We start from the raw sequence: 19,889 nt of genomic DNA, 5'->3' as shown, positions 1-19,889 counted from the left end.
CCCTTCACAGAGGAACAGAAGTGTAAAATAGACTCCCACCCAAAGCAATTAATATTATATTAATTAACCCTGAATATGTTTGGTAAATATGTGCATATAGCAGGCTTGAGGGCTACAAAGATAATGATTTCCACAGGTAATCAAATTTTCTGTGGAGAATGATATGCCGCTAGGCTTCATTGGTGAGTCATGTACAGAAGGTATCTTGCCAGAACTGAATGATATGGGTTGTACGATTGGATTCATATTTTGCAGTCATGTGTGCTTATCCTTGGGTCAGGAATAAATCTCAAAGAGATTGATCTGCGTTGTTTACCTGTGTGTAGTTGGTTGCCTCTCTCAGGAGTGTGCTTGCGTAGCAACAGTGCATGAGGAGTTAAATTGTGCATGATCTGTGGAGAAAATGGGATTGATGGAGCCATGGCAACTTCACATTAAATCTAATGATTAAAGAGTTGATTTCAGTGATTTATTTTCTTTACATTTTGCTTTTGTATTTATTTTTCACACTTGCTCTTCTTTCACTCATTGTCTTCCATTTTGTTGATATAGAATGTTTGGAGGAATCTGTGGCCTTGAAATTGTGTTGTGGGATACTGACAATCAAATGCTTAATGCATTTATTCAGAATTCTATCCTTGGTTTAACAGAGGCTAAAATAGCAGAGTATGTAATTTCAGACAAAGCTGTTAAGTCTATTCATCTGTATCTTACAGCGATAAGTTCAAGGCCTATGTCTCTTATTAAAATTAGGAATCTCTGTTTCCTCAGTCAGTAAAGACTTAGCCCAATATTTCCACAGCGGCAAAGGCTTATCTTTTTGTGTTGCTAAATTGCTGTAAGTACACCTTTCAAATTCCTAAAATAAAGTGTGTACTCCTGTGTGTTTGTGTATAGCACAAGTGAGTGAGAGAGATACACCGTACTCATTTTCAATTTGAAATATGTTGGCTGTCCTCAATTAAATTTGGCTCACAACTTGGAAAAAGGCTATTAGTTGTGTGGTAAAATATAATGCATACTTTAACTTAGTACATTTACCTAATAGTGCTTTAATTCAAACATTACATACCCTATTGTACCATATGTGTTGCATTTCACATATAATGCCACTGCTAATAAAAATGTGGCTTTTAATATTGATTTTTGTGCTCTCTCTTTCATTTTCATTTTATACAGGATGTGAACAATCTGGAAGAAATATTAACAAGTCCTGCAGAAAGTATAAACAGTCCGCTAGAGACTGATGGAAAAGAAACCATTCAACCAGCCACTGGACATGCAGTCTTAGCTCAATGAATCTAGAAGCCATTACAAGTTAACAAATATAGCACAATTCATTTATCTTTTTATTTTGTTATCCCCTTTAATGTCATTGCTATGGTGCCTCCTCTGGCTGCAACAATGAACTGTAGTCTGGGCAAAAGTGTTTCAATGGCTGTTGGTGTTGTTCCATAATTGGCCAAAGGACTTGCTTAGAATTAAATGCAGTACTTTTTAGGTGAAGGATAGAGAATATTTTGACCAGGGCACACAACATAATTTAGTTCCAATTCTGAAGTCCTACATTTCCATTACAAGCTCCAAAGTCTACATTTATGTTGGAAACTACTTAAATAGTCTTGTCTTGTATAATTGCACCTTCCACACCAGCAATGACACTAACATGGTTCCACTGGCAGGAGGGTGTAATTACTGCAAGACAAGTTTACATAAGCAGCTTCCATTATAAATGTGGACATTGGAACATGTAATGGTGAAATTTAGAAAGAAGTTTGCCTGGGCATTTCAGTTTTTCAGATGTCCTGGTATCATGAGAGGTTCACTCAAAAACTATCAAAAAGCTTATTCCTAACTAGTCGCAGCAAATTCAGATGATCAAGTGTTTCGGCTCTGGAACTCCAAACCACCGAACATTTGATTAGGAGCTTCATATTTGGTTTCATGAACAGCTAGACTATTGGATAGACTTGCTGTGAATTCTTACAGGTATCATCAGCTTTGGGAAGTGGATATCAGATATAAAATAATTGATCCGTTGGTATGAATTTGTGTTGTGTGGCAGCATCTCCATTTTTTCTTATTTATTGTGACTTGTTATGCTCCGATTTAATGATTGCTGCCCAGCAAAATGTTGGCAGGCTTTTTAGTCTAATCTCTCAACTACTAGTGAAATGTCTTATGACACTGCTTTGATGGCCCTGTGGCACACACAATGCACAGCTAAAACTCAGAGGAGGAAATGAAAGGAACCAAAAGCTTGTGACAAAGGTGCAGAATGATTAGCTGATGGTTTTTAACAATTTAATATTTAATATATAGTTGCTACCATAACCCCACCTATGTTTATTGGAATCATAATACACGAGGTTAAGTGCTGGTGGAGTTGCTATAGTCTTGTGGAGGAAGGGGTTTCACTTGCAAGGGTTATTGGAGATTGAAAGGTAATCTCAAAACAAAATGGGGACTTTAAAAAAAACCTGCCTTTATATCAAAGGCGTAAATGTAAATTATTTTAAGATAAATTTACCAGAAGAGGTGAACTTGGTTAAGCCCCTTTCTATTCAGTATCATCCTGTGATTCTATATGAATTAAAGCACACTGAATTTTACATCGACACAGATATCTCTGATCCCAATATTTAAAACGATGAAGTAATTAGTGGTCTTCAACCAACACAGTTCCACAAAACAGCTTTCCGATCCTTGCAGCCATCTTTCTTATGTGTATTACTTTCTTGCTGGGCCATCAATCCCAGAACCATCCCAGCACCTTATGGACTTTGGCAGGATTGGGAATGGTAGTTAGTATGGACCGGGAGGCAGAGTATTCAGAGAGTTGTACAAGGTGTTACATCTTAATCAACCATAGTGCACAGTACTATGAAGCCAGGATTAGGGAACAATGTCAATGGATGGAAAACCGCAGGGGAGATGGGGAGAATTTTTTTAAGTGACAGATTATGATCTGGAATGCACTGCCTGAAAAAAGTGGTGGAAGCAGATTGAATAGTAACTTTCAAGGGGGCAATATATACTTTTTTGAAAAGAGAAAAAAATGAAGGGCAATGGAGAAATAGTGGAGGAGTATGACCAATTGGATAACTCTTTGAAAGAGACAATACATGCATGCTGGGCCAAATGGCCTCCTTCTGTGCCATTTGATTCTATGTGCTCACTATGTTCTGATGTCACCCACTGTGCGTGAGGCCTGCTCAGTGAAGCAGGCCCTCAAGATTCCATTCCAAATGTTTGAGAGAATTTAATTTAAAAAAAAAATTTCTTCTGCTTTACCTTGTAAAGTCTTCCCTGTTTTCCCTCCCCAGGCAACACACAGTACCTTGACCTGCTGACCATGTGTAGTGTAACTCCCTGAGGCCCCATGCTTCTAAGTAAAGTCTCACAACCAGCTTATGGAGATTGGGAGCTTTGATTTCTGATCCATTTTATGATGACTGTACATTCCAAGCCAGCTGCAAAATTGCCCACTATACTGTTACCAGCTAACAAGAGGTGGATGAGAACTATTCCATACCCTTGGTCACAGTGTAGCATTGATTGCATGCCCCCTCTCACAATTAAATACTACAACTTGTAGAATAAAATTAATATAGTCTAATATATTTACCAGCTACAAATAAAGGTGTTATAGAGAGAAGTTATAAGATAGTTTATTCCATATTTATTGTCCTTAAATTATTGATCAGAGTACCAATTATCATTACCAACATAAGAAATAGGAGCAGGAGTAAGCCATTTGGTCCCTTGAACCTGCCCTGGCATTCAATAAGATCATAGCTAATCTGATTTTAGCCTCAATTCCACTTTCCTGCCTGTTCCCCATATCCCTTGATTCCCCTGTGGTTAAAAAAGCTGTCTGTCTCAGCCTTGAATAGATTCAATGACTCAGCCTCCACAGCTCTCTGGGGTAGAGAGTTCCAAATATTCATGACCCTCTGAGAGAAGAAATTCCTCCACATCTCTGTCTTAAACGGGTGACCCTCTTTGTGAAACTGTGCCCCTTAGTTTTAGATTACCTCCATCAGGGGAACAGAGAAACAGAATTTGCTTCAAATGGCAACACTTGTAAGGAAACTAAATTCTGCAAAACAGAAAATGCTGGAAATATACAAGATCCAACATCTGTGGGAAGGAAAGTCAGGTTAACCTTTTATGCAGGGCCCTTCAGAGCCGAAGACTGAACAATATATATCTTAATAGAAGGAGGGAGGAAGTTCCAAGCTGGGAGAGGAAGGTAATGTGCTATTTCAACCTGTTAAAAACAGAAGCAGATTTTCAAATGATACAAAAAAATTACCTCATTAATACAGAATGACAACATTTTAAAGAAATTAAACATATTAATGAAAGAAAAGGACTCGTAAAAAATTAAGAAAGTGAATGACCCAAGGAAAAAAGCAATCAAATAGGGAAATAGTAAAAAAAAAGTGCAGGAAGCCTGTAGGTGCAAAGCTGAAATGAAACTGTTGGAAAAACACAGGGGGGCTGAAATTCGTCTTGGAATCAGCTGATGGTTTTACATTCTGCCTGATATCCTTTTGCATTTGTTAAAACTATGCTACTCAGGGTCAACAGATTACGTAAGCAGATAAACTCCAGGAACTCCCCTTCTCATTATAGGGGAAGGGCGGTGGGAAGGCCACCAGCAGTTCTGAAGACCAGTTCTGTTTTCAGTGTTTCTGTATCACATTGTGAATGTTTTCCTCCTTTCACCAGCAACAAGATCAACCCTAACATTATGCCTACAAACCAAGATTGGAAGTGAAGCTCAAACTACTTTCTATAGCAGCTATCATCATAACCCTTCCGAATAAGACTATTGTAGTTCCACATTGTAGGCAATGTTGTGCTGTGCACATTGGGGACTGGATTAGGATTACAAAGGTTCATGCACTTTCATTAGTCTTGGCTCAGATCCAGGACCTGACAGGATTGCATTCTGATTTTTCCTGTACCCACCCAGTAAGACCTTAACTGAATTTAGCTAAATCATTTCACTTTTGAATATTAAACATTACATGTGATTGTTGCTGTCTAATGCTTCAGGTTGCATTTTAAACCATCATACTTTTTATCTCAATTCCTTTTTTTTCATGGCTGCAGTCATCATGACTGAGGGAGATGTTTCCAATTGGTGAAAATGTAAAATGTTACCCAGTAGTTCTGGTCCTATCTAAAACCCAGCTTTTTGATTCTTGTAGCAAGAGCGGACCTCGAACTGGATGGATTTCAGGTATTTTTGCCACTGGATAGGGCGGCCTTTGGTGTATGGGATTGTTAGTTAGAGAAGCTAACAAGTCATCATTGATACAATATCTTATACTTTCTTCCACAACCATACTTAAGATCTTGACAGTGGCCTGTAAAACATATGACGTCTGCAAGCAGTTGGCAAAACATTGTCTCAAATAGCTTGGCAGTTATGATTGGTTTGTTGTGAGGGAAAACCATTCCATGGCTTTTGCACATACAGTTGATGTTAATTTGTATACCAGATATACCTTAGAATGAAAGGATATGTGCATTGTTACCTTTGAAACCATGTAAATAGCAGCATCTTGTATTAACACTCTAGTGTGGTCCTAGAAACTGATATCTGTGTAAAATACATGTTTTCATATTGATGCTTTATCAATATTTTGTTGGGAAGATGATTTATGATATGTTGTATTATATTTTAGGTTTCATTTCTGTATTAAAAATAAAGTGAATCAATGATGTTGTTAGTTTCTTCTTGTGGAGGACAATGATTTGGTAAAAATGAAAAGCTAGCTCTCCCTTGCCAGCAGATTTACTGTGCAGGATTATGGGGAGAGAACAAGATGATGGAACTAGTTTTGGATTGCTTTAGGAAAGAACTGACATTGTTATGATGGGCTGAATGGCCTCATCCTTCTACATAGTAAATGTAGGAGGTTCAATCTGCGGGTAAAGCAAATTGCTGTACATACAGTTTCACAGTATTTTCTGGAATTGTGTTTGCTGTGCACACTGCGTAATACTCAGGAAGCTTTGAAATTGCATTTTGAAGAGGCAAACCATGGAGCATATTAACTGCATTTCGAAGAGGTAATCCATGGAGCATGTTAAATGCATTTTGAAGAGCTAATCCATGGACCATATTAAATGCATTAAAAAATCACTCCCCTACATGTAATTAATCCCGCTGAGCTAAATAAAACACATTGATTGTCCAGCTTCAATGGGCCCGCTAGCTTTATTGTTTTTGTTCTGATATACTCCAAGATATATTTTGCTTTATAATGTCCCTGTGAAGCACCTTGGGACAGTTTATTATGTTAAAGAAACTGTATTGATACAAGTTGTCATTGTTATAGGCCCAGAAAGTGGCCATTCTGTGTTTGTACACAAAGTCCATTTCACCCTCATCTGAAAGTCGTTGGTTTAGTCATGAGCTTTACATCTTGTTGCATTTCCTAATTTATTTTTTAATGCCCTCATTCATCAAGGTGAGAGATTTCAGTACCAGTACTTTTGCATTTTACACAGTGTCAGAATCAAGCACATGCAAAAAAAGCATAACACAGCTAGTTGCAGAGTGCAGCTTCCTCCATTCCATTTCAACCATGTGGTTTAGTCACAACCACTGATTGGCACCTCTGCTTCATCGGTGTGACCTTTTCGCCTAGCTGTTCTTGTTTCATATTAAAGCAAGACCAACAGTTTAGAAATTTAGTTATCTCATCACTCATACTTTATTTAATTAATTTTAAATACACATAAAAGCTGTTTCACATTCGACTCGGAAACAAAATCATTTGCAAGTTGGAGCTTTCAAGAGACTATCTGTACTCTGATGTTGGCCAACAGATTTTCTGGGGTAAACAAGTATATCCAGTCCACATTACATGGTGAATGTACAACTGAAATGCAAATCTGAATCTCAACTGAGATTCTAATATAAATCACTGAATGAAGGCATGTATCTGCACTTTAGCAGTTGAACACTAAACCTCTATAAAAAATTGATAAAACATTTAAAGATTTGTTCTGGTATAGCTAATTTACAATGGCCTTTGCAATGCTTAATATTTGCACTTTAGCTCTCCAGTGTGGGCTGTACATTGTGTACTTTGGATAAAGTGATGGGGATTTTACGTAAACCTGGAGCTGGTGCCTTAGTGACGGGCTGGAAGGAAGCTTGGGCTTCTGCAATTCTCTCTTTAAACTTCTGTTGAAGGTATTTTTCTTCCTTGGAATAACTCGTGGCAAAGGTGGACATCAAGAGGCAAGCAGCCATCATCATCCCCCCAATGCAAAAGAGGATGGCCCCTGCCAGCTTACAGATGTCCAGTGCCACGTTGAACTTAACAGCATGACCATCCACTACCAGAAAATTCTCCTTCTCTTCTCCAAATGCTTCAATCTTTGGAGATACCAGGTAACCAGCTGCGATCACTGCCATTCCTATAAGAAGTATTGTAGTCCCAGCCATAAGTCCGACCTACAAGATGACAATAACAAAACACTGTACAGCTCTGATTTATACTTCATCAATGCAGCAAGACCATTTGCAGTTGCAACAACCAAAAATAGTGCCAATTCTACAATTGCAAGCATAAAATTACAGCATGCTAAATGAAGTACTTTGCTGTCATAACTCTGGCAAGTAACATTTTGAATCTGCCTTAAAAGGGCAGACTGACCTATTTTACACTACAAGGTCTCTTTTGTATTCATGAGATTGTGCTAATTTACATCTTTATTGGGTACATTCAAATGTTAATGAAACATGTGATACCTTAATGTATTAGTATCTTTGGAAATAAATTGTCTTCCCTGTTCAAGAAAACAAACCATAGCAAATTTTCTGTTTCTCAACAATATTACACAAGGTGTGGCATGAATCGTGGCTCATTCACCATTGGGTTTTTGTCCTAATTGTATTACAGAAGTTTCACTGTTCACTGGCAACTCTATCAATGTATTAGATGCCTATTCACAAAATGCAGGCAGCAGCTACTTAAATTGTTGCTAAAACACCTTCAAATGGGTAATTAGCCTGCCTGGATATCTCTTGATCATTATCTAACTGGGGTAACATAAGTAAGTTCCCACATTAATGTCATACATTCCGTCCTAATTTTTTGTACAATGTTTCGATCTTGAATCAAATATAGTTAAATAACAGGACCTATGCTCATTCAGAAAGCAACGAAATAGAGTTGGTTTCAGTTAAAATATTTTTCTGTGGTACAGACTAAGAAGCTTAAAAATGGGAATTGAAGATATCACTGCTGGTAAGAGGGCATAATTACATAGGAATGTACAATGGAAAAGGGTGACAATTAGCACTAAAAGCTTGCAAAAAGGAAGTGTACATGTATTTAATATTTTTAATGCATAAATGTTCCTTTTTGCACAGAAATTTCTAGAGCAGCACACCTCATGGTGGATTTGTTTTGACCTAACACATCAGGTTGTTTCATTTTATCCCACAAATTGCAGCAAATGTGAATTGATAATGACACATTCATGACCTCCTGATATTGTTTCCAAAGATCCAGCTCCTTAAGCAACGAAATTTAAGAATGAAGGAAGAAACAGCAAATGATAGAGATGGAAATAAGAGTAAATTACAACCAAGTTAGATATGGAAAGAGAAATAAAGGGATTGGATTGGGAAAGAAATATTGGATTTGGAGAGAGAAAAAGACAGAAAAGGAAAGTGAAAATAATTCAATTTTTTAATTTTAAAGACCTTTAGGAACAATTAACTACCTGTAGGGATGAGATTCCATTCTTTCATTGTTCCCTTTCAGGGCTTCCAAGATTCAGTGACATGCCAGAACCCTAAATCACATCATTAACAAGATCCTTATGACATGAATTATCAGCCCTAAATGGCTGTAGCAAAATTCATTCATTTTAGTGGTGCACATTCAGCAATTTAAAGACACACAATTGGGAAACTCAGAGAGAGATGGCCATTTTTCTCAGTTTTGGCAGGATTAACAGTGGAAATAGTCCAGCAATATGTAGCCGATCAGAACACATGGTGTATCTCTTCTCCACATTATTATGCACTAATAATGGTGAGTGCCATGAACTTGCAATTATCTTCCAGCAATTTCTGAGCCATTGAGTTTAAAAGTTGATGAAATATTAAAAACAATATTATGCATACCTTCCAGAGAACAGAGCTCCACTTGCTTGGGGATCTCTTAATCTGAAAGTCATCCTCATGCTCCCAGATTGATGCCGTACAGTCTTCATAGAACTGATGCAGATATGATCGGACTCCATAGCGCTGATGTAACCCCTCTCCATTATAGTTAGAATTCTCTGACTGGCAGATCTCAGCACATAAACTCATCCTTTACAGCTGCATTCCAAACTGTAAAACACAAAGAACTGAAGTATGATCAACAAGGAAGTGAGCCAACACATCCATTCCCAAAAGTTTACCAATCTGAAGTTGCGTTTAGCTGGTCTAATTCTACAACCATATCACAACACTTGAATGTAAGCCACATACTACTGATTTTTAAGAAATAATACATTTTAAAACAGACAAATATCATTCTCTGTTATTCCTCTTGTAACCATGACAGCCTTAAGTGTTATCCACGTGTTTATACAAAGAAAATTAGAGTTAAGTACTTGCACTTTGCACTGAGTACTTTGACTCATGGTAATTTACCATCAAGAAGATTATTGACTCGTGACTAAATAACTTTGTTTTAATTCTGTCTCTCAACTGTTTAATTTGTATTAACAGGAAATGATCAAGTAAGCTATCCTAGCAACAATAGTTCATGGATGGTCTACTGCTTCTCATGGAGATATAGGTTTACTTACAAAGATTTTCCTGTCATTCTTGGCAATAAAAAAGCAGAATCTAGGGCATTAGATTAAAAGGGTTTGCAATCCTAATCAGGATATGTAACAAAGGTTTTAATTTGATGTATGGCCAGATAGGGGATATTGTGAAAGCAAGTTTCAGATCTATAACTTGATTCCAATGACTATTAATTTTGAAGCAAAAGGCATGTTGCATATTTAATGACTTTTATAATCTAATGCTGGAAATAGTTCTCTATGTATGAATAAATTGGCCTGAATGGCAATCAATTGTGTTTATGCTTGGGACTGAAAAGCTAATACAAAGTTGGCCATGTTTGAGCTGTTGGTCAACTGGAATAAAATTTGGACATTTTGCCATTGACATAACCATTCAGCATATACAATATAAAAGAACTGGTGTTCATACAGGAGGATTTCCAACATATCTTTCCCAGTTCTGGTACAAGTTGACATGTCAGCATAACAAATGGTGAGCAGGCAGTAAATTCTCTGGTTCCCTACCCCTCTCTCCTCTTTTTAGGACCTTCATTAAAATGTACTTCAATCATTTGGTCACTCTTACTAATTTTTCTTTCCTTTGCTCAGCATCTATTTTTCCTTTATATCTCTGTCAAGTGCTATAGGAAACTTTTCTATCTTAAAGGAGCCATTTAAATACAAATTAATATTGTTATAAAGCTAAATCATTTAGTATTTTAGATTTTTTGTGTATTTACTGAAGTAGAATGATATTTTGTATGGACACTTTCTCAATATGGGTGCCCTCTGTTAACATCTAGCATTCTTTAAGTCAGATAATGGACAAGATGTAAGGTAATGCTTCAAGTGATTTATCTCAACACTGGGCTTAATACCTCAACAGTGTGATTATTTTCTATTCCCCACACTATCCATCCTTTTCCTTTTTGAGTGATGTTGAAAATGTTAGTTTAATTGTCAGTACATTGGTATATTTGAACAATATCGATCAAAACTGGACTGAGATTGCTAGAATGATTTTAATACCGACTATTAGAGACAGCAGAGAGATTAAACTTTCTCTCCATCAGTCCAGATTCAGATACATCACACATAATGAAACAATCATTTGTTTTCACGCTAGACAACCTAGTCATACAAAATTATTCAAGCCCACAGGACAAGCCAAAAAAAATCACAAATATTCTCCTCTTCAGTCTTGCAAATAAATTCTGGTATTCTTTCCAATTGCATTTACTATTCTTTAAGATGATTAAAGAAGATGATATGGTAGGGTAGATAGAAGCAAACTATTTCCTCTAATGCAGGAGGGGGAAACAGTGGTAATGTTACTGAACTAGTAATCCAAAGGCAAATGTTCTAGGGACATGGATTCAAATCCCACCATGGCAGCTGGTGGCATTTAAATTTGATTAATAAATCTGGAATATAAACCTAGTCTCAGTATTGGTGACCACAAAACTGTCACTGATTGTAAAGACCTGTTCATTAATGTCCATTAGGGAAGGAAGTCCTTACCTGGTCTGGCCTACATGTGACTGCAGACCTACAGCAATGTTGTTGACTCTTAATTGCCGAAGCATGGTGGAGAAGCACTATTGGCATGAATACATGGCCTCATCTCCCTTATCTGGAAGGAGGAGAGCATGCCAGGAGATCTCAGGGATGCCGTAATCATGACCATCTTCAAGAAAGGTGACAAGTCTGACTGCGGTAACTATAGAGGAATCACCCTGCTGTCGGCCTCAGGGAAGGTCATTGCAAGAATCCTCCTCAATCACCTCCTCCCTGTGGCTGAAGAGCTACTCCCAGAGTTGCAATGTGAATTCTGCCCCTTAAGGAGCACAATGGACATGATCTTCACCACATGGCAACTGCAGGAGAAATGTAGGGAACACTGCCAAAGACAATGTCAACCACGGACGATTATGGTGCATTCTCCTCCATTTTGGCTGCCCCCAAAAGTTTGTCCCATCCTCTGCCTGCTCGATGGTGACATGCAAGCCGTGATCCTGACCAATGGATCTAATGCAGACCCAATCCACGTTCGGACTGGGGTCAAACAAGGCTGTGTCATCGCACCGACACTCTTCTTGATCTTCCTTGCTACATTGCTCCATCTCACTCTCACCAAGCTCCCTGCTGGAGTGAAGCTAAACTACAGAACAAATGTTCAACATCCACTGCCTGCAGGCTAGATTCAAGGTTGTCCCATCCTCTGTCATTGAACTACAGTATGCAGACGATGCTTGCGTCTGTGCACACTTGGAGGCCAAGCTCCAAGCCGTCATCAACACCGTCACTAAGGCGTATGAGAGTATGGGCCTTACACTAAACATCCAAAAGACAAAGGCGCTCTACCACCCTGCCTCCTCTACACCGCACTGCCGCCCCCCCCCGGGTTATCAAAATCCATGATGAGGCCTTGGACAAGGTGGACCATTTTCCATACCTTGGGAGCCTACTGTCGACAAGGGCAGACATCGACGGTGAAGTTCAACACCGCCTTCAGTGTGCCAGTGCAGCCTTCGGCCACCTGAGGAGGAGAGTATTTGAAGACTCAAATCTGGCACCAAGCTCATGGTTTATAGAGCAGTAGTGATACCAGCCCTTCTATATGACTCAGAGACATGGACTACATACAGCAGGCACCTCAAAACTCTGGAGAAGTACCACTTGTGCTGCCTCCGCAAGATCCTGCAAATCCATTGGCATGGTAGGCACATCAATATCTGTGTTCTCACTCAGGCCAATATCCCCAGCATTGACTATGCTCGATCAGCTCCGCTGGATGGGCCACGTCGTCTGATGCCTGACAGGAGACTCCCAAAACAAGTGCTCTAATTGGAGCTTCGATGTGGCAAGCGAGCCCCAGGAGGGCAGAGGAAATGCTTCAAGGACACCCTCAGAGCCTAGTTGAAAAAGTGCAACATCCCCACCAACATCTGGCAATCCCTGGCCCAAGACCGCCGAAGTAGAGGGAAAGCATCTGGGAAGGAGCTGAACACCTCGAATCTCATTGCCAAGGGCTAGCTGAAGCCAAGCATCAGCAGCGAAATGAGCGCGTGGCAACCTGGGCACCCCACTCACCCGTTCCCCCTACCACTGTCTGCCCCACCAGTGACAGAAACTGTAGGTCACGCATTGGATTCTTCAGTCACCTGAGAACTCATTTTTAGCGTGGAAGCAAGTCATCCTCAACTCTGAGGGACTGCTGAAGAAAAGAAGACTCATGAAATCATACCTTACAGATCATATCCCAGACGCCACCATCACCATCCCTAGGTATGTCCTGTCCCACCAGCAGGACAAACCCAGCAGAGGTGGCGGCACAATGGTATACAGGTGGGAGTTGCCCTGGGAGTCCTCAGCATTGACTCCGGACCCCATGAAGTCTCATGACATCAAGTCAAACATGGGAAAAGAAACCTGCTGATTACCATGTACCGCACACCCCTCTGCCTCTATGTTGAACACCACTTGGAGGAAGTACTGAGGGTGGTAAGGGCGCAGAATGTACTCTGGGTGGGGGACTTCATTGTCTATCACCAAGGGTGGCTCGGTAGCACCACTACTGACCTAGCTGGCTGAGTCCTGAAGGACAAAGTTGCTAGACTGGGTCTGCAACAGGTGGTGAGAATCAACAAGAGGGAAAAACATACTTGACCTCATCCTCACCAACCTGCCCGCCGCAGATACATTTGTCCATGGCTGTATCAGTAGCAGTGACCACCACACAGCCCTTGTGGAAATTAAGTCTTGTCTTCACACTGAGGATACCCTCCATCACGTTGTGTGGCACTACCACTGTGCCAAATGGGATAGACTTCGAACAGATCTAGCAACTCAAGACTGGGCATTCATGAGGCACTGTGGGCCTTCAGCTGCAGCAGATTGTACTCAACCACAATCTGTAACCTCATGGCTTGGCATATCCCCCCACTCTACCATTACCATCAAACCGAGGGACTAACCCTGGTTCAATGAAGAGTGCAGGAGGGCATGCTGGGAGCAGCACCAGACACATTTAAAAATGAGGTGTCAACCTAGAGAAGCTACAACACAGGATGACTTGCATGCCAAACAACATAAGCAGCAAGTGATAGACAGAGCTAAGTGATTCCACAACCAACAGATCAGATCTAAGCTCTGCAGTCCTGCCATATCCAGTCATGAACGTTGGTGGACAATTAAAAGACTCACTGGAGGAGGAGGCTCCACAAATATCCTCATCTTCAATGATGAGTGAGCTCAGCACATCAGTGCAAAAGATAAGGCTGAGACATTCGCACCAATTTTCAACCAGAAGTGCCAAGTGGATAATCCATCTCAGCCTTCTCCAGAGGTCCCCAGCATCACAGATGTCAGTCTTCAGCCAATTCGATTCACTCCACATGATATCAAGTAACAGCTGTAGGCACTGGATACTGCAAAGGCTATGTGCCCTGACAATATTCTGGCAATAGTACTGAAGATTTGTGCTCTAGAACTTGCTGTGCCTCTAGCCAAGCTGTTCTAGTACAGCTACAACACTGGTGCCTACCCAGCAATGTGGAAAATTACCCAGGTATGTCCTGTACTCAAAAAGCAGGACAAATCCAACCTGGCCAATTACCTACTGCCCCATTAGTCTACTCTTGATCATCAGTAAAGTGATGGAAGGGGTCATCAACAGTGCTATCAAGCGGCACTCACTTAGCAATAACCTGCTCACTGATACCTAGTTTGGGCTCTGCCAGGGCCACTCAGCTCCTGACCTCATTACAGCCGTGATTCACACATGGACAAAAGAGCTGACCTCCAGAGGTAAGGGCGGAATGACTGCCCTTGACATCAAAGCAGCATTTGCCTGGGTGTGGCATCAAGGAGCCCTAGCAAAACTGGAGTCAATGGGAATCAGGGGGGAAATTCTCTGCTGGTTGGAGTCACACCTAGCACAAAGGAAGATGGTTCATCTAAGTTCTAGGACATCACTGCAAGAGTTCCTGAGAGTAGTGTCCTAGGCCCGACCATCTTCAATTACTTCATCAATGATCTTCCTTCCATCATCAGGTCAGAAGTGGGGATGTTCGCTGATGATTGCACAATGTTCAGCACCATTCGCAACTCCTCAGATACTGGAAGCAGTCCATGTCTAAATGCAGCAAGACCTGGACAATATCCAGGCTTGGGCTGACAAGTGGCAAGTAACATTCACACCACACAAATGCCAGGCAATGACCATCTAGCAAGAGAGAATCCAATCATTGCCCTTGATGTTCAAAAGAAATACCATCACTGAATCCCCCACTATCAACATCCGGGGAGGGGGGTGGGGGGGTTACCATTGACCAGAAACTGAACTGGCCTAGCCATATAAATATTGTGGCTACAAGAGCAGTTCAGAGGCTAGGAATCCTGTGGCGAGTAACTCACTCCCTGACTCCCCAAAGCCTGTCCATCATGTACAAGCCACAAGTCAGGAGCGTGATGCAATGCAGTCCACTTGCCTGCAAGAGTGCAGCTCCAACAACACTCCAGAAGTTTCACACCATTCAGGACAAGCAGCCTGCTTGATTGGCACCCCTTCCACAAACATTCACTCCTTCCACCACCAATGGCAGCAGTGTGCACCATCTACAAGATGCACTGCAGAAATTCACCTAGGCTCCTCAGACAGCACCTTCCAAACTCATGACTGCTACCATTTAGAAGGACAAGGGCAACAGATACATGGGAACACCACCACCTGGAAATTCCCCTCCAAGCCGCTCACCATCCTGACTTGGAAATATATCGCCATTCCTTCACTGTCGCTGGGTCAAAATCCTGGAACTCTCTTCCTCACAGCACTGTGGGTGTACCTACCCCACATGCACTGCTGCAGTTCAAGAAGGCAGCTCGCCACCTACTCAAGGACAATTAGGGGTGGGAAATAAACATTAGCCTAGCCAGCGAAGCCCACATTCCGTAAAAATGAAAAAAAAAAACTTGAAGAATCAAATAAAGGATTCTCTTGGGGTCGTCAACAACATTTAACTCTCAAGCAGTACTACTAAAATGCTTGTCTGATCATTTATGTATTTGTTGTTTTTATTACCATGTTGTGAACATATTGGTTGCCACCTGCACAGCATGTTATCTACAAAACATCAGTGAGTGACTCCACTTTAAAAGCAATGCACCTGTGTAAAACATATAGAGCTGTACAAACAAAAATGCACTGATATTGCCCAATCACAATAAAATAACTGCATTATTTGAGTAAACTCAAACAGGTGGAATAAAAGATTGTCTAACTTTTACCATGGTAAAATATAGTTAACAAATGAGATTTTGCTTTTAAGTGAATGTTATGTGGTTACAAATTGCTATTGTTGATTTCTCTTGCCTTCCTTTCATGAAGAACCCACCCTTCCAGCTTCCCACCCATCCTCCATACTTCAACAAGAAATTGGACTGTAACACTGCCTCCAAGGTTTTACTAGTGCTGCTTCACATCAAAATGATTAGTGATGATTATCCTTGCAGTTTCCCATGGCTGTCTATCTGGAAGTGTCTGATGTCTCCTTGCCACCTCCATGCAGCAAATACAGTTGTTACTGGGAACTCACTGTATTAAGAGCACAGGTGGCCTAACACAGTGGGACTGCATGGTTGGATCTTCAAATCATTACTATAGTTGCAATTTGTTTTAAAGTAATTCCAGTCGCCGGTACTATATTGCTGGTTTCCTGAGGGTGTTCTGATTGAATGATATAATTTGTGGACGCAGGAGCAAGTTTCACTTTGTGCTGATGACACCAGCTCTACCTCTCTACAATGGTCCTTTACTTCCCCAACCATCACTATGCCTATCAGATGCCAAGTAAGGATAAGCAAAAATGTGCTTTAGCTTAGTGTAAGCAAGACTGCAGTCTGTTTGGCTTCTGCTAAAAACTCTGCAAACAAGGTCCTCCTTCCATTCTATTCAGGCTGAACCTCACAGTGGTGCAACTTTGCTCTCTTGTTTGAAACTGTTGACCTTCAAACCCCATCACCAAAAACAGCTCATTCCGCCTCTGCAGTGATCCATTCCTCTGGCTTTCCTTAAACTTTTTAACCAATGCGCTCCTCATTCACACCTTCATCACCTCGAGGTTTTATCGCTTTTTCTTTACCATTTTCTCCACTTCTGTCCTCTATAAATTGCAACACGTCTGAAGCTCCGTTGTCTGCATTCTGTCATCTATGTTCTTAACTATAAGCATTCTTTCTTCAACCCCAATATACTGAATTCAAAACTCTGTTCCCATCTATTTCTGAAATGTGTTCCAACACTTGCAACCATTTTCACCCTTGTCTTCTGACTTTAGCTTGTTTTGCAACTGTTTTCCTCTGTTTCAGCTTCAGACATCATTGCTTTGTACTCTGACATTCTCTCTCAACACCTTCCACCTTAATTTCATCCTTCCTTTCTTCAAAAACCTCTTCTAAGCCTATCTTTTGGATTATTCCTCAGCCATTTGCCCGAGCCTTTCTATTACCATTGTCAGGTGGTCAGCTGTGTGCAGCACTTTCTTAGAGGGATTGTTGACAAACTGCAAAAACTGCTTTTTTATCACTAAATTGTTGTACTCTTGTAATAAGTACCATAGGTTATTCCATGGTTAAGAATACAAAATTAAATTCTTCAGAAGAACTGTTCCCTAGTCAACTCATTAGTGAGAAATGACTATGTCTTACAGTGGAGATCAGAGTACAGCATATATAGTTCTAGTGTTCTTAAAGCATACTTGCATCTAACAGCATGTCTATAGAAAATTTAGCAATATTTCTCTGCCAGGCCTACATCACAGAAATTGGATACTGTCGCCAAGATAATTTGTATTGCAACATTTAAGCTTGACTAACTTTTAAATTATAAGTTAAATTACAAATATTGGGAACTCAAACTTTCCCCAAACTGCAGATAACAGTTCCACCCCCTTCCCCTCTGGATCATCAATATGTAAACTTGTCTGGACATTTCCAAAGATCTATTGTCAGCCTGAGTTTAAATGGCTACTTTAGGCTCAAGTATTAAGCTGCTTAAGTGAGTGGTAGAACAAGCATAGTAAATGAAACTGCATTCCGGCGATTATTTTCCTATTACAGTTACACTTTTGTTCTACATTTTGCACACAATTTGTGAAGTCCCAAGATGGGGAAGCTTCCTACTATAGTCGATTGCACTAATAACAGCGAGCTGCTGATGTAACTCTCCAAGGTGCTGAAATCCCCAACGACACCGGGGAACAAGTGGTGGCTGGAGGTGGCCGGGAACTTAAACACCGACCTGCAAACATACCATTCAAACCCAATCCAGCTACAATACTCCATCGATCCCACCCAGCACACTAAAACCAAATGACCATTATTTCACCTTATAGTGTGCCCCTTGTTGCTTCTAAAATATTTCTACACCACAGACTCCACCTTCCGGCCATCTCTATATTGTATTCAAAATAAATATAAGTAAATCACAAATCAAAGTGTAGAAGTCAACATAAACATTTAATGTTACCAATAAAGATCCCTCAATCTTACACATATCTGAAACTAAGTTTTCACTGTAGCTTGAGAACTTTTAAAAACAATTCCAACATTTCTCGGGTGTGAATGTGGGGGTCCGGCCAGGGCTGTCGGGTGCCCCTTTCAGCCGGCCAAGCCCGTGGATTCTCCTATAACCCAGGCCGGCGCTGCCAGCTCCTCAATCACCGTACACCAAGCCCGGGTTAGAAGGAGCAATCCCCTGCACCCAGCCAGCGATCGACTCGCATCGCGGTCCATTTGCAGCTTCTTTCACTTTTTTTTTTGCATTTTTACCTGCCCCCAAAACGTGGCTTGCTGGGGGTGGTGGGGGGAGTTTGGTGTGTGCTTGTGTGCGTGTGCCTCTCCGATCCGGTGCCGTCTTCCTCCTCTGCCTCGCCTCTCGCTGTCAGTGCTGTGCCATTCCTGCGAGTGCCCAACAACCAGGACACCAGCCGCTCATCTTGCAGCCCACAGCGCCTGCGCCAACTCTGCAAGGGGGCGGGTTACCAGGCTCCTCCACACTGAACAGTGAGGTGAGCTCAGTAAGGTGGGAAGGAACTGGAATGGAGCTGTTCCAGCATTTTCTGTTTACATTGTTATTTATTTATCTGTCTTGCCTCCGGCCCGTTTATGATCTTCATATCCATTCCCAGCAGCTATAAGTCCAATCACTATTTGCCTCCCCCTGTCGCTCCATGCATCTGGCAAATAAAACTTTGCAAACAAGAACAACTTATATAAAGTTGTTTATTTACAAAGTATCTTTAACACAATAAATAGCACGTGGCAAGGGCTTCACAGCAGCATTATAAAGAAAAATATAACACTAAGTCATATAAAGAGATATTAGGTCAGGTGACCAAAAGCTTGGTCAAAGGAGCAAGTTTTAAGGAGTCTTATAGGGGACAGGAGAAGTGGAGAGTGATGGGAAGGGTATTCCAGAGCTTAGGGCCCTTGCAGCTGAAGGCATAGCCACCAATGGTGGAGCGATTGAACACAGGGATGCTTGAGAGGCCAGAATTACCACAAATATCTTGGTGGATTGTGGGGCTGGAGGAGGTTTGAGAGATAGGAAGGGTGAGGCTATGGAGGGATTTGAAAGCAGGATGAAAACCTGTGTAGATCAGTGAGCACAGGGGTGTTGGAATGGGACTTGATGCGAGTTAGGGCACAGGTGACAAAGTTTTGGATGATCTGAAGTTTACAGGGGGTAGAATGTGGAGACGGTCAGGAGTACATTGGAATAATCAAGTCCTAAGGTAAAAAAGGCATGAATGTGGGTTGCAGCAACCAATGAGCTGAGACGAGGTGGAGTCAGGTGATGTTACAGAGGTGAAAATAGGTGGTTTTATTGATGGGACAAATATGTGGTCAGAATCTCATGTTGGGGTCATGCTACTGATTTGAATGAAAGAACAATAAAATAATTATTTTCTTTTTGAGTTTCTGATAAACTCACTGCATTTCACAGTAATTTTATCATCTCTTTGGATGGGGGGATTAGGCAGATTGAGTTTCTAGAGGAGACA

At 40.9% G+C, this 19,889-nt stretch overlaps 1 protein-coding gene across 2 annotated transcripts; it reads right to left on the bottom strand.

Annotated features, from left to right (window-relative positions):
- Positions 1-6,731: 6,731 nt before the first annotated feature.
- On the bottom strand, positions 6,732-18,791 carry nrsn1 (neurensin 1). 2 transcript variants are annotated; one of them, XM_041184818.1, is made up of 3 exons: positions 18,655-18,791; positions 9,170-9,379; positions 6,732-7,486 (listed from the first exon to the last, which is right to left on the bottom strand). In XM_041184818.1, exons 2-3 carry the CDS (start codon positions 9,356-9,358, stop codon positions 7,082-7,084), a joined length of 594 nt encoding a protein of 197 aa, XP_041040752.1. In that variant the 5' UTR covers positions 9,359-9,379; positions 18,655-18,791; the 3' UTR covers positions 6,732-7,081. The 2 variants fall into 2 exon arrangements, with proteins under 2 accessions (XP_041040752.1, XP_041040753.1); XM_041184819.1 differs by lacking the exon at positions 18,655-18,791 and having other exon boundaries at positions 9,170-9,401.
- Positions 18,792-19,889: the final 1,098 nt, after the last annotated feature.

Source organism: Carcharodon carcharias, chromosome 3, assembly GCF_017639515.1.
Source record: "Carcharodon carcharias isolate sCarCar2 chromosome 3, sCarCar2.pri, whole genome shotgun sequence".
Classification (NCBI taxonomy): Eukaryota; Metazoa; Chordata; class Chondrichthyes; order Lamniformes; family Lamnidae; genus Carcharodon; species Carcharodon carcharias.
Note: the sequence above shows the minus strand (reverse complement) of the source record. Positions and strands in the feature narration are given on the sequence as shown.